This window comes from Callithrix jacchus, chromosome 6 (assembly GCF_049354715.1).
Source record: "Callithrix jacchus isolate 240 chromosome 6, calJac240_pri, whole genome shotgun sequence".
Classification (NCBI taxonomy): domain Eukaryota; kingdom Metazoa; phylum Chordata; class Mammalia; order Primates; family Cebidae; genus Callithrix; species Callithrix jacchus.
Window position 1 is genome coordinate 25,498,569 of NC_133507.1, and position 15,649 is coordinate 25,514,217.

At 40.3% G+C, this 15,649-nt stretch overlaps 1 protein-coding gene across 2 annotated transcripts in view; it reads left to right on the plus strand.

Moving 5' to 3' along the window:
* Window positions 1–15,234, plus strand: part of EFL1 (elongation factor like GTPase 1) — a 122,273-nt gene extending 107,039 nt beyond the window's left edge. For both annotated transcript variants that reach the window (XR_013518774.1, XM_002749186.7), the window contains exons 19-20: window positions 6,668–6,852; window positions 14,907–15,234. Coding sequence is in view for 1 of the 2 variants with exons in the window: in XM_002749186.7 (XP_002749232.4) it covers window positions 6,668–6,852; window positions 14,907–15,095 (374 nt within the window). In the remaining variant the exon portion in view is untranslated. The remainder of the gene's footprint in view (window positions 1–6,667; window positions 6,853–14,906) is intronic.
* The last annotated feature ends 415 nt before the right edge of the window (window positions 15,235–15,649 follow it).

Sequence of the window (15,649 nt, forward strand, 5' to 3'; positions counted from 1 at the left end):
GAATTGATTTGAAGTTCTCTTGCTTAGACTGGAGAATCTCCTCTGAGGCCTGTTTTCTCTTTGCTTTTGAGGGGCTCTTTTATATTGATAACCAATTTCTAGTGTCTAAGGTCTATCATTGCAGCCAGCTGTTCACTTGTGTTTTTCTTTTACTTTCTCAATCAACACCTTCCATTGGAAAGAAATGAAAAGAACTTCTGTGTTCCTGAGGCCTTTTGCTTCCTGTCTGGATATTTAGAGATCTTCTGAGAAGACTTCAGACTTTGCTGACTGCTGTTTTAATTCTCTAAGAATTGGCACAAGTTGATTTCAGGTCTTTTTCATTTAGCAAAATGAATTTCCTTAGGTTTTTTTTAAAACTTGGTTTTTTCTACATATATTGTAAAAACAAGAAATCTTTCTATAAATGGATAGAATTTCATAGGGTCAAAATGGGAAATTTTGTTGGAAAATAATCATCTCAAAACCATTTTATCTGGGGAAATAATTTTGGGAAAATGCCCTTCTGTACTTTTAAAATCCACTTTTCTAAAGATGTGGTTCTGTTATCATTTTTTATCCATGAAATTTCCGTGTAATGAGCTTGATTATTGCTGAGCTTTTACCTGCTGGTCATTGAATTGTTTCTTTTTGTATTTATTTCTTCTAATCTGTTAATCTTTTTTATTTTTGCTCTTCATTTTAAAAAAACTCTTTGGTAATAACCTCACATTTTAAAAATACCTCTTTTTGTTTGACAGTACTAGCTGAGAAGTTTGGTTTTGTTTTGTCTGAGATGGAGTTTCACTCCTGTTGCCCAGCCTGGAGTGCAATGGTGCGATCTTGGCTCACTGCTACCTCTGTCCCCTGAGTTCAAGTGATTCTCCTGCCTCAGCCTTCCAAATAGCTGGGGTTACAGGTGCCCGCCTCCACGCCCGGCGAATTTTTTGTATGTTTAGTAGAGATGGGGTTTCACCATGTTGGCCAGGCTGGTCTCAAACTCCTGACCTCAGATGATCCACCACTTCAGCCCCCCAGAGTGCTGGGATTACAGGTGTGAGCCACTGTGACTAGACTTAAGAGTTTAAGCTATGATTACTATAGTTCTTCCTTTTATTTATTAAATTTTTATTTATTTATTATTGTTTTTTGAGATGGAGTTTTGTTCTTGTTGTCCAGGCTGCAGTGCAATGGCACGATCTCGGCTCACTGCAACCTCCGGCTCCCGAGTTGAAGCGATTTTACTCCCTCAGCCTCCCAAGTAGCTGAGATTACAGGTGCCCACCACCATGCCCAGCTAATTTTTTGTATTTTTAGTAAAGACGAGGTTTTACCGTGTTGTTCAGCCTGGTCTTGAACTCCTGACCTCAGGTGATCCTAATTTTATGGGTATTGTGTATGTATATGTATATATTTATGGAGTACATGAGATATTTTGAATCTACCTTTTATTTTTACACATACATCACTGTATACTTTTTAAACACTTTTTTTTCTGAGACAGTCTCTCACTTTGTTGCCCAGGTTGGAGTGCAGTGGCGTGATCTTGGCTCACTGCAACCTCCGACTCCCAAGTTCAAGCAGTTCTTCCTCAGCCTCCCAAGTAGCTGGGAATACAGGTGCCCACCATCATGCCCAGCTAATTTTTTTATTTGTATCACTTGAACCAGGGAGTTGGCAGTTGCAGTGAGCCGAGATCACACCACTGAACTGGAATTTGGCCACAAAACGGGACTCTGTCTCAAAAAAATAAATAAAAAACAAAAAAATTGGAGTCCTTGCCCAGTTATCTTGACTGTGTCACAGTATTTATTACCTGCCAACTTCATGTCAACTTTGGATTTGATCATTGTGCCTCATTTTTTAAGTCACTGATTATAATAAGAACGTAGAACTAATAGCAGACCCCCTTAGGACCACTTTCCAGAGTGGGGTCGACCTGTTACCATAATTATTTATAAACTTGTAGCTGATCTGTCTATATAGTAGCAGCCAGCCTACATTCCCCATTGTGCCTGCAGGAGGCTTTATCTCCTATTTGATTGAAGCCCATCTGTATCCTGTCAACCACATTGGCCTGATTCAGCAGTCTTATAGCTCTATGACAAGGAAGAGGTTAGTGTGACCTGGTGTATAAGAATAAGGATCTACCAATTTATTGGTATGTGTGTTTTTAATTAACATTATTACACAAGCGTTATCAACAATAACAAATCACGAGGTGAAAGAAAACTCTTCCTCCTTGAAATTCAACTTTATTTCCCATTTTCTTTTGCAACCCTTGTCCGTGATAGTACATTTTGCAAATCTATAACGTTATGATAGAAATAATTTAATATTTTGCTTTTTTAGATTATTTATTTTGTAGGCATGCTTTCATTTGGCTACTTAGAATTCATAATTTTCATTTTAACCTCTATGTGATACCTTATCAATTGGATATGATATAATTGTTTAACTGTCATTCCCAAATTGGAAGTTTGCATTGTTCCCTGAATGTTTACTGTTAAAACATTGCTGCAAACAACTGCTCCCTTTCCTAAATTCTGAAAAAAACAACACACCTTTAATTGCCAAACTTTCAGCTTTCAAGATTGTAAAATCTACAGGTTAATCTTAGTATTATGGTAGAAGAACATGTATGAGCATCCATAAAGCTGTAAAAGAACAGATCATGTTCCCCCAAATGGTAAAGAGATTTTTTTGAGCTTGTGTATCAGAGAAGACTTCATGGAACAAGTTATTTTTGAATGGGCCTTGAATAATAAAAAGGATTTGAATATAGAGTTGGACTGAGAGTAGTCTAGGTTGAAGAAACTGTGTGCTCAGAGTTGGTAAAACCTCAAATGTGGACTGTGGACAGTGAGTGGTATACCTTGGCTTAGATTACAGGGGCTGTGCCCTATTTACTCTAGGGTCTGGCAGTTAGAGAAGCTGAAGGGGTGGATTACTGCCTTGAATACAGGCTGAGATATTTATAGTGTAGTCATTAATAGTTGAATCCTGATCAAAACTGTTTCAGTTGATTAACCTTTTTGTTGCTGGTTTTTTTCCCTGATGAATTCTTCTTCCCTGGTTCCTTTTATACAGGAAGGTACTCTGGTCCCTTCTTCTCTCACTTCCTCCCTACCTCTATCCCTCCCTCCTGCAGAGTCCTGCCCAGGTGCCAGGTTGTAGTGCAGTGACACGATCATAGCCCACTGCAGCCTCCAACTCCTGGGCTCAGATGATCCTCCTGCTTCAGCCTCCCAAATAGCTAGGACTACAAATGCACACCACTACATGTGGCTAATTTTTAAATTTTTTGTAGAGACAGAGTCTAGTTTTGTTACATAGGCTTGTCTCAAACTCCTGTTCTCAAGCATTCCTCCTGCCTCTACCTCCCAAAGTGCTAGTATTACAGTGATGAGTCACTGCGCTCAGCCAACTGATCTTTAAGTGACTGAACAACCTAATGATCATGATGGAACAGATATCCAATGGAAAAGGTATGAAAGTATTTACAGTGAAGGGCCACGTGATAGAAATCCTTGTTGATACGGCTGTGTTAATTTTTCAGTGATAACAATGGCATATTTAAGGGTCCTTGAAGGCATCCAAGCTTTGGACACACCTATCATGAGAGCCAAGTGTATTTGGAAGGTTTTATAATAGTATTTTCCTGTGCTTGGTGATTTATCACTATGCCCCAGTTTTAAGATATAGTTTTCATGGAATTTAAATGGAATGGATCAAACTTGCATCATTAAGTACATTCAGTTTCAATTACAGTTATTGATCTAAGCCTGCTGGCATGACCCATGCAGCAGCAGTCAGGAAGCTTGTCCCCACCGGCCCCTTATTTGTGGTCTGTTTGCCCCACTTTCCTCATTCTTTTTTACCCTTATTGTTTTATTGTTTTGTATTTAATTCCATAGATTACCTTCAAACATTTCTCTTTTTTTTTCCTTTTTCTTTGAGACAGAGTCTCGCTCTGTTGCCCAGGCTGGAGTGCAGTGGCACAATCTCAGCTCACTGCAACTCACCTCCCGGGTTCTCCTCCAAGTGATTCTCCTACCCAGGCCTCCGGAGTAGCTGGGATTACAGGTGCACGCCACCATGCCCAACTAATTTTTGTACTTTTAGTGAAAATGGGGTTTCACCATGTTGGCCAGGCTGATTTCGAACTCCTGACCTCAGGTAATCCACCCGCCTTGGCCTCCCAGAGTGCTGGGATTACAGGCGTGAGCCACCACTCCCACTGCTTAAAATGTTTTTTCGAATGAGATAGGGGAGTAAAGATTGCTAGTTCACACATATTCAGTATTATGGTAAGATTTTTTTCTATATATCTCAGACAATATGTAACTCAAAGAGATCACTAATGAAAATAATAGTTGTTCTGCTGTTTGGGGAGCTTTTCAGACTGTACTTGAAGTATTGTTTTCATTTCCGGGTACCAAATACCAAGAGGGATGTAAATAAATCATAGTAGTTCAAGTAGGAATGTGGCCAGAATGAAACAAGAAATACAAGTCTGTCATAGCAAGATTGGCCTGGAAAAGTGAAGACAAGATAGCTGTCTTCTAGGAGCTTATAGGGTAATTTGAAGGAGATGGATTAAACTTGTCCCATGTGATAAAAACTAGGACTGATGGTCAGAAACTTCAAGGGAACATATTTGGGGCTCAAGAATGGTCTAGCTGTTAAGATTATCCAAAGATGGAATGGGCTGCCGTGGGAGGAAATGAGTTTTAGAGGATACAGGCAGAGCTTAAACAGCTACTTTGGTAGAAATCATTGACCCTAAAGTTTCCTTCTACCCCACTGCTGTGTGATTCTGTAACTATGAGGTTTCTATGTGTGCATGTTAGGGGGAAATCATTGGAATGGGGAGAATGGAGTTGCCTTTTGAAGTAGGTAATATGTTCTTAGACATGTTAAATTTAAAAGGAAGTTGGCTTCCACAGTAGAGATGCTCTGGCATCCATCGTAAAGTGGTATTGGCAGTCTAAGCAGAGACCTGGCTTAGAGATGGTCTTAGGAGTCCCAGGCATAAAATTAGTTACTTTAAACCACACAAATGATAAATTAGTTGGCTCGCTGAGTGGAGAGTTTGTTCAGACTATGAAGCCTCAAAGAATACCCATAAGAAGAAGTTGAAGAGATACTGAAATAAAGAGAATGATAGCCAGAAAGCCAGGAGTTTAAGGAGGATAGTACTAAGATTGGAGACAGTTGGCAGACAACGTATTAATCGGTAGCTTCAAATACCACAGAGAAATCATAGAGATTTAAAATTGAGAAAAAATGCATTTAGGTTAGGAATATGAAAACTACTGTGGAATTTCAAGGAAGCAGTTTCCTGGAGCAACCAGGAGAGCCTAGATGTTAAAGAAAGAGCACATAGTGTAGAAATGAGAAGCTGCCTGTTTAAGAAATGTGGGGAAGTAAGGAAGGAGAGGACGTAGTAGCTAGCTGGGGAAGTAGACAAGAGGAAAGTGGGTGCCTTTCATTACGAATGGAATGTTTAATTTGTTTGTTTTTAAGCTAAACCTAAACGTGGTGAAGGCTCATCAGAGATTTTAGTTTAGTATTTTCCTTGAGGCCTTGTGACACAATAGGTGTTCTGCCATTTGTTTCCTATTATCCTTCCTAATAACTGCCACTAGGGGGAAATCTGAATCAGAGAGAAAAGTTTGGGAGTCATTTTGGCTTTATGTCCTCAGTTTCCTCTAGTTTAAAAAATAAATAAATAAAGGTGAGTGGGTAGCAGACACTCCAGACTCATCACCTTGGCAGTTAGGAGAGAAGGGTCCAGGACTCGATGGTGGTCAAAGGATACGTTAGCTGTGCTTAGCAGCAATGTTGTAAATGTTTAAGGATAATAAATACATAAATCACTTATGTAACAAATTATTTTTTAGGCAGCAGGTGAAAGAAGAGGGTTTAAAGTATCTGCTGGTTACAGCAAGTTCTTCGTGATTGTCTATGATTTTCAATGTGTCTCTATTCTTCGCAGGGTCCATTCTCCCTACTAGTTGAAAGGATGCATCGCAGACCCAAAGGCACTTATACAGAACACCAGTGAGAGGGGAAGATATTTCTCTCCCGAGTGTGAGGCAGAACTGTGCCTAAAGATGAATTAAAAGAGTCATCCAAGAGAATTTGCTAGTAGAATTCTTGTGCTGTGGCACTAGAAATTGTTACCAGACATTAAAGATTCCAAACCTATCAGTTTTCAGGGTAATAAAATACTTAATACTCATGCCACTGAAATATTACCAGTTTAAGAAAAATATGAGCAAATATTTATGTGTGTGGTTTTAATTTTTGGTATAAAAAACTCCAGTTGCTTGCTTACTATGCCCAAATAGCCTATGTCATCATAATTGTCATTGTCATGTCAATAAGGTCTCATAATTTTTAAACCAATCTCCTCCATCTCATGCTGTATCATGGGGTTTGACTATGAACAGTGCAGTTTAGGGTGATTTAACTTTTTGTTATTTTTTGTTTCTCATTTTTCTATAAATCTCATGCTTTTTAAATAAACACTTAAAAAGTGTTCCATGCTTTTGTAAACCAACATTATTGAGAACAAATTGAATCATTAGTGGATTGTTACAGGGTGTATGGGCAATCATGTCTTTGTATGGCTCAAGCCATATGACTGATGCATGAATTTAAAAGATTTGTGGTTTTGCAGGTCGAGTCTATGCTGTCTTGTCAAAGAGAGAAGGTCGGGTACTTCAAGAAGAAATGAAAGAAGGGACAGACATGTTCATTATTAAGGCTGTGCTGCCTGTTGCTGAAAGCTTTGGTTTTGCTGATGAAATCAGGAAGAGGACAAGTGGCCTGGCCAGCCCGCAACTGGTATTCAGCCATTGGGAGGTAAAAATCCAAGTTCCCATTCCTTCCTTCTTATCTATGGGTGCATTCCCTACAGAAGAGCCCAAGAATAGCAGACAACACAGATCATGGCATCTGGCCTTTCTATGTATGGCTCAACTCAGTCAAATGGACAGGTGAAAGCAAATGGCTTTTTTATCCAGCTTGAATGATCCTGAGATCATCTGTGGCTTATAATAAACACACACACACACACACACACAGTCGCTCTCATTTGTTCTTTTTATTCAATATAAAATTTAAGATACTGAAAATTTAATCCTTTTTTCATCCAAATATATATTTTAGATTTTTAATAGAAAATCACGGACCTTTTGAATGTGAAATTTTAAGAACATTTTCTTCCAGGGAAAAAAAATTATCTCCAGTATTTAGAAGGGAACAGTTACACTTCTTGCAAAGGGGTAGCTTTAAATTATGATGTATTGTATATTCTTCCATCCCCATTATGAAGATTCAAGGTTTCCATGGCTTTCAAGTGTTGTGAAATGAGAATGGAATGAAATAGCCACTCAGAACCCTTCATCGTCAGTGTGGGTAAAGGTAGGTGAAAAGGCAAACCTTATCTGTAATCAGAAAGGAAAACCTAACAGATCCACATTGCTGGGGAGAGAAGGAAAGATTGTGAACGCATTGTTAAGTTAGTGAAAAAATAATAACAGGAGGCAAAGGTAAGGTCAGACCAGCCACCCTGAACAGATCCTTACAGGCGAAGGCGACGTGAGCCAGCTAAGAAGGACATTCAGTCAGAAGGTGCCGCATGAGAAAAGGCTGGTAAAGGCAAACTGAAAGCCATGTGCAAAAAACAATTTACTTTTCAAGAAAAAGCCTAAGGTCAGGAAGAAAATTTTAAACCCAAGGATGTAAGTAGAAAAGTTGTTTTAAGGAACAGTTTTTGTGGTGGTGGTTTACAGGGAATTGAAATAACTTCACATTATTACCTTTTGCCATGGTGGTTTGTAAGGTAATGGAAGAAGCATTGACTTTGGAGTCAGATAGTCCTGGTTTCAAATACTAATTCTTCTACTGATTTGGGAAATCATGGACCCTCCCTGAGTGTTTTTCACTCTCTGGTCAAACATCTAACCTAGTGCCTGACATTGCAGCTGACCAGCCCTTGCTGATGAAGATCGTTTCCCCATGGATCATTTTCTGAGTCTGTACCACATTCCTTTTGGTTTGCTCTCAGCAGTGTGGCACTGCACGGGGCTTCACACAGATTATCCATGGTTTTATTCTTAAACTCTATTTCAACAAAACTCATGATTTAGCTTCAATGTGAAGCTGTTATCTTTCTCACTTTCTTTAGCCTGATGGGTCCCTTTTTCCAGAACACTGTAAGAAGAGTTTAAATTTAGATGAGAATGGAAAGTGAGAATAATTGAGGGAGAACTTTCTTTTTAAAATGAAATTCATAATCAAGTAAATCAGTGAAGTAAAGAAGGGTGGTACTTCAGAAGAATTGACTTTGGACAGGGCAAATTTGCTTTTAATTCAGTAAGTTCATATCATCTAAATCGATTGCAAGTGAAGTAACTATCCCAGAGCACTCCATTGTGTCTGCTTTTCCTTTAAAAAAAATAAAGTCACATCCGTAATGCTTGACAGAACCAAGGTTAACACTATGATTTAGGTTACATCATAGAGTTTGGTCAGTACAAAGTCTAGGTTTTAACAGTAGTTTACTGTGAATCTTTTCTTACCTTTTGCATCTTTCTCTGAAAACTTAATGGTGTTTTGATGGTTTTGCTGGCTTATCAAATCTGATGAGATATTGCTGCATTTCATTATGTAGAAAACAGTAGACACAAAACATTAATTTTGTAATTTCTGAGCTTGTGGGTAGTAATTTCTCATTTATCCAGAATTCTAGCTTTTTAGTTTTGGTTTTGTTTTTTGGCATTCAACTTTTATATAAGAAACATAAGGGATGCATTTGAAAAGGCAGTGGCTGAAAAATAGGAACTATGCAGTGAACTATACGAAAACATTATTATTACAGCATCCTCTACCACAGGTTTTACTTACCTGATGTGTGATTACAGAGCAACACGGCTAAACAATAGTTAGAACCAGAGAGATTCAGCCCACTTCAACCCAATGACCTTGAGAGGAAGAATGCTTTCTTGATTGGCATTACCATTGCTGCAACTGCCTTCAGAATTCACAAGTCATGCTTCTGAATATCTTAGAGATGACAAGTCGTCCATCTCATGAAGATGTCCTTGATTAACACTTGCGCATAAAACTGGGTTATAGTATGTTAGACAGAACAAAAAGGATGTAGGTTAAGTACTCACTGGGATTGTCTGTAAATGCAGATCCCTGATAGGCATTCAGAGCTGTTGTAATGGCATCATTATTGGAAGAATGATCCATTTGAATTCTTATATACTATTTTTGTTTTAAAATCTCATCATTTTATTGTCTTATCCTTCCAAGTGATTTTATAAAGCATATTTTTTTTAAATGTATAAAGTTCCCTTCATTTGTTAGTTGTCAGATATATTATTTAGGAAGCAGGTAAGGCTGCTCTAATAAAGTGATCCCAAAACATAGTGGCTCAAATAAGGCAGAGATTCTTTCCTTTTGTGTCTAGGGAGGCAGACTAGGGCTGACCTGTGGCTCACTGTGGTAGGATCCCAGGCCCATTCTGGCTTGCTGCCTTTCTCAACACTTGGCTCCCACTGATTGTCCAAAGTGGCTGCTCTACCTCCACCCATGACGTCTGCATTCCAGCCAATCAGAATGGGGATGAGGAAGAGTCACATGTTCTCATTCCCTTTAAGGACACAAACTGGATCTTGCACATATCATTTCACCCTCATCCCAGTGCCCAAAACCAGTCATCTGAGCACATCAAACAAGGCCCCACCTAAGAAGGAGGCTGGGAAATGTAGTCTTTAGGTCTATGGCCTGTGGTCTGTTTTGGTAAATAAATTTTTTTAGAATACACCTGTACCCAATCATGTACGTATTTTCCATGACTGCTTTTAAGCAGAGTAAAGTAGCTGTGATAGAAACCATATATGGCCTGCGAAGTCTAAGATATTTACTATCTGGCTCTTTATAGAAAAAATATGCCTCAACCTTCTGAATCTAGATGGCCATATGCCTACCTGAAATATCTATTAGGGATATTTAGAGACAACTAGTATAAAAACAGCAAGATTTTCCCAAATAGGCAGTTTTTGTACATGAAGGCCTTGATGGTTTTCCATCTCCTTTATCCTTCAGAAATTTAAAAACAAATCTTAAAATTGATCTTACACATTTAATAATTTAAAAAATATATATTACTTTCTGGCTTAGCTATATCTTGTTATTAAAAATAAGTCTCTTAAATAACTTAAGAGAAAAATGTTCTCAAGAAAAGTTGTGCCCCAGTTTTGTACTATCCTTCTGCCACGTCCTTGCCACCTGTCATGGTCCTGTTCCCAAAAGCTTCAAATTTGGGGAATCTTAAAAACCACATTATAATTAAATGTCATTGATCTGATATTTTTTGGCTGTCTTGGTTTTTCCCCCATAGTCAGCTTTAGAAATAACACAGTTGTTGAGATATGGCTTCTCACTCCAAGGCACTTCTTTTCATTTGTATTCTACCACACCATATAATTTACAATCAAGAGCTTTTGAGAGAAAGTGCTTCAAAAAATAGAGAAAATAAAATTACAGGCATTTTTCCATGAGGAAACCTTTGAAGTCAGCAATCTCATAATTTCTCTTCCTATGTTTTACCCTTCTATGAAAAAGAAAGAAAAGGAGCTAATAACAGACACAGAAAGAAAAAATATTACCAACCAGTGCCGTTGTACATGTATGTCAGCATAACCTCAAGATTCGCCGCTTATTACTGAGATTACCCTGACGGGTGGGCTAAAGTTCATACCGGGTGAAGTGATTACAATAGCCCCAAGCAAGTTTATTTTGGACGTGGTATTTTCCACCTGCCAGCTGTAATCTTAGTGAAAACTGGGCAAAAAATTGAAATGAAGCACCCAGAGCTTCTTCCTTCTAGGCTTTCTTTTCCCTTAATGCCTAGGGCAACAGTTTGCACTTGGGTACCGTCTTCTGAATCAGAAAATGGCATCCCCTTCAGGCTACTGAGTTGCAAAAATACATTCTCACTCTAGGTGGATGTATTCTGGGTGAGGCAGTGAGAAAGAAAAAAAAAAGCACCTTTTTCTTCAGTGTGTTAACAAGCCCCTCTCTGCGGCCTGGAGGGGCCTTTGTGTAGAGCACAAGCTGGACAACCATAAAAGAGTAGGCTTGTCTTTGCTCCACTAAGGAAATTCAAAACCAGCCTCGAGCACTCGGGCATTGCTCCATCTGCACTGTTCTCAGAGTCTGTTGGGCCTGTTGAGGCAAGTGGCTTCAGGCTGTTCACACAGATGCAGGAGGAGAGAAGATGTCTTCATGATATTGGGACTTTTTTTTTTTTTTTTTTTTTGAGACGGATCTCACTCTGTCGCCATGCTGGAGTGCAGTGGTGTAATCTTGGCTCACTGCAACTTCCATCTCCCAGGTTCAAGTGATTCTCCTACCTTAGCCTTCTGAGTAGCTGAGACTACAGGCTTGCACCTCCACGCCCAGCTCATTTTTGTATTTTTCGTACATGGGATTTTACCATGTTAGCCAGGATAGTCTTGATCTCTTGACCTCATGATCCGCCTGCTTCGGCCTCCCAAAGAGCTGGAATTACAGGCGTCAGCAACCACGCCCAGCCCAATATTGAGACTTTTAACATTCCATCCTTACCAGGCGATATTGAGACTTTTAATATTCCATCCTTACAAATGGGAGAACCGAGGTATATGGTCGTTGGAAATTAAGTTGCCCAAGATCACACAGCTAAGCAGGTAGGGAACTGGCATTGAAGGGAGCCTGCCTGGCTCCATAGCCAGTGCAGTTAACCCTCGCACTGTTCACTCTGGCCTCAGTGCCTGTTCCTAGATTCAGTGACGTGCCAACCCCCTACCCCTCACTCTCTGGGTTTGATTCCACACAGACTCACTTGCTTCTCGCTCACTGCATTCTCTCTGCCTGTTTCCTGGTGTATGAGGAACAGACACCACCCCTCTCACTTGCCCTCCCACCAGCAAAGCAGAGTGACCAAGTCTGGAAGCAGTTGGTGCTTCTCACATGTGTTGAGAATTTTACCTCCAGACAAAAGAGAATTATTACTTGTGATTGGGTGTCTTTAAAAAATTTGTTTAAAAAACTACAAATTTTTTTCCATAGGAAGTTACCAAAAAATATGTACAGGGAGGTCCTCTGAGCCCTTCACACCTCCTCCCCCAGTGTTAACATCTCTTGTGTCTATAGTACAGTACCATACCAGGACATTGACGTTGACACACCAGTAGAACTTGTTCAGATTTCACCAGTTATATGCACTTGACTTAGCTAGTACCAGTGTGCAATTTATGTTTGGATAAACTCAGTCTTCATGGCAGTCTGCAAACATGGCAAAGACAGGCTTTGGAGCCAGACAAATCTAGGACGTGCCAGGTGCTTTACTGTCTGACTTTTATGTAATGTCTTCCTCAGTCTTCACAACCCTGTATCAATTGATGGATTATGAGTGTTCTCGGCTGCAAGAACCATAAAGCCAGAATAGTAATTATTTAAGCAATTAGGGCTGGTGGTGTCCCTGAGCAATTACCATGGCTCAGGGACACCATCAAAGATGCAGGTTCCCTTTCTTCTGCTCTGTATATTCATTGGAGTTTGTATGTCATTAGTGCTAAAAAAAATTTGTCACATATATAGCTTTATGTAATCAAGATGCAGAATTGTTCCATCACCACAAGGCTCCCTCATGCTCCCCCTTCATAGCTACAACTATCCTTATCCTGGGTGGGTGGCTTTTGACCTGTGAGGCTGTTTTGAGTAACAGCTATCTTCCTTCCCTTCCTCCTGCCCAGGCCCAGGCCCTGAGCCCCCACTGACTCAGCCTGGCTGATATCATGGTGACATTGTCTGCTGGTGAATGGTCTAGAATGAGCCTTGCTATCCTAGGCCCAGTGCCTGGTGAATCAGAATTGAGTCTCTGGGACTGATGTGCCCACAAAATCGTAGCACACACCCTGTAACCCAGAAGAACCCCCTCCGATGGCCAAGTCCACAGGACTGAGCTTCCTCCCCACTCCTCCTCCTCACTGCAGTTTCTCATCTAAATTCCATCCATTTGCCCTTGTCTGCAACTCTGCCTACCCATACCCCACCCAATTGCTGGACCTTACCTCTTTTTCTGCCCCCAGCCTCTAACTGGGGTCCCACTTCAAGACACTCCTCCTGTGGACTTGCTGTCACCTGCCAGAATTGTTACTCCAGGGCTGATAATGCCTCTGTGCCTCCCTGGCTGCTCTCACTTCTTACTGCCTGCTCCTTCCTTCAGGGACTCTTTCCTAGAAGGATATTTCTTAGTTCTTTTGTTGAGTGTCCATGAGAGGTCGTATGTTTTAAAGTCTGTCCAACAGAGGCTTTTTTTGGATAATGGTTTATTTAAGTAGATAACAACGTGTAGGCTCACACCGAGGCTCCTTAGCACTCTGAGGACTTCATTGTGTCCCAGCATCTGTTGCTGATGTGAAGTTTGTCGTTGGTCTGATTCATGTTCTTCTCTAGATGATCTGGCTTTTCTCTCTGATTTTCTCTGTATCTGCCTCAGCACCAGGACACAGGCAGCTGCTTTATTTCCAGCCTTTGTTCAAGAGCAAGGAGCACAGTTGTGGCTCACACCTCCCATTCTATAATGTCTAGTGGGTTAGAATTGAGCCTCAGGAGATGCAGGTGCCCACAAATTTCCAGCATTTCAACACTGTCACAGGGGTGGATTATTTTATTATCTTGCTCCAAACTCAGTGAGGTGTTTTATCTGAAGACTCTCATCCTGGTCTCTGTTTTCTGGTTTTGGAACTACTGTGAGATACACCCTATACATACTTAATGACTCTTGACTTCCTTCCATACTTTTTTTTAAAATTTCCATCTCTGTGTGCTGTATCCTGTATTCTGGGAAATTTCATTCTGTCTGTCTTTAAAAATAATGTACTGAGAGTGAAATTGATACAACATAAAATTGAACATTTTAAAGTAAACATTTTGCCGCATTTTTTCCCGTTCACAATGTCGTACATCCACCACCTCCAGAAAAAAATTTACAAATTAGCTGGGCATGGTGGCATGCACCTGTAATCCTAGCTGCTTGGGAGGCTAAGGGAGGAGGATCACTTGAGCCCAGGAGATGGAGGCTACAGTGAGCTATAATTGCACCACTGCACTCCAGCCTGGGCAACAGAGCGGAACTCTATATCTTAAAAAAGTATTTATGTACTAATAATAAAGTGTAGTTACATGTGTTGGTCTTTGTTGAGGTTGAGGACAAAGGGAAAATATTGTTGGAAAAGACATTAACATTCAGATATATCCTAGCAAAAAGGAAAGCTTTTTAAAATCATATTATTAAAAATTAATAGTTTTCTTTCTTCCTTAGTGTTATGAACTGGCACTATGAGCAAAGAATGATAACGTATGTTACAAGTTTTGTCAAATCTACTTCCATGTGTTCACACCTCCAGTGATTTTTTTTTTTTTGGGATGCAGAGCCTTGCTCTGTCGCCCACGCTGGAGTACAGTGGCGCAATATCTGCTCACTGCAAACTCCACCTCCCAGGTTCAAGCAATTCTTCTGCGTCAGCCTCCCAAGTAGCTGGGACAACAGGTGCATGCTGCCATGCCCCACTAATTTTGTTTTGTTTTGTTTTGTATTTTAGTAGAGATGGGGTTTCACTGTGTTGCCCAGGCTGGTCTTGAACTTCTGAGCTCAGGCAGTCCGCCCACCTTGGCCTACAGGCATGAGCCGCCACACCCGGCTGATTCTTAATACTTATTACCATTCCTAGCAAGCTTAGCCATTCATTGCCTAACTTTTTTCATTCACTAAGAGTATATGAATTGGGGAACTCAGTGAATAACGTTTGAAATGAAAAATGCCTAACCTTGCACATTCTGTCATCTTCTTTTACAAGATCATTCCCAGCGACCCCTTCTGGGTGCCAACCACGGAGGAGGAGTACCTGCATTTTGGGGAAAAGGCTGACTCTGAGAACCAGGCCCGGAAGTACATGAACGCAGTTCGAAAGCGGAAGGGTCTGTATGTGGAAGAAAAGATTGTGGAGCATGCAGAAAAGCAGAGGACACTCAGCAAAAATAAGTAGCCACTACTACTGGTGCATTCTTTTCCTTTTAGTGAATTAAAAAGTATCATCAAGGGTTTAGTACTGGAGAAATTTCTTTTTGACTCATCATCTCTGTTTATTCACTTGCAATAAAGTTGATCCATATAAATATTCTAAAGAGGATGTTAGCGAACATGTTTTCCAAGTGTGTTTTTAATTGGTTCTGGTTCAAGGCAAGAAGTTATAAATATTGCAGTGGTGATTTATTGCTGCCCTGTGTATGACCCCCAGCAGTAAGACGTGTGGTCCGGGCTACCCACTTGGTGCTGTGGAGGTGATGTGCAGACACACAGCGGGCAGCCTCCTCTGCATGGAGCAGCCACTCCAGGGCTCACACTGTCTCTGCCTGTCATCACAGTGTCATAATTCTGAGTATGTCCTCCACATAAACATCACGTGTGAATTTCGGAGTGGAAACATTTCGTATTTAATCAGTGAATCATGGCATTTAACATCATTTGGAGAGACCACGTACTTGAGAGAGCAGCTGCTTTTTTAGTTAAACTAAGTCACTGTTAACAGCTCATCCATCT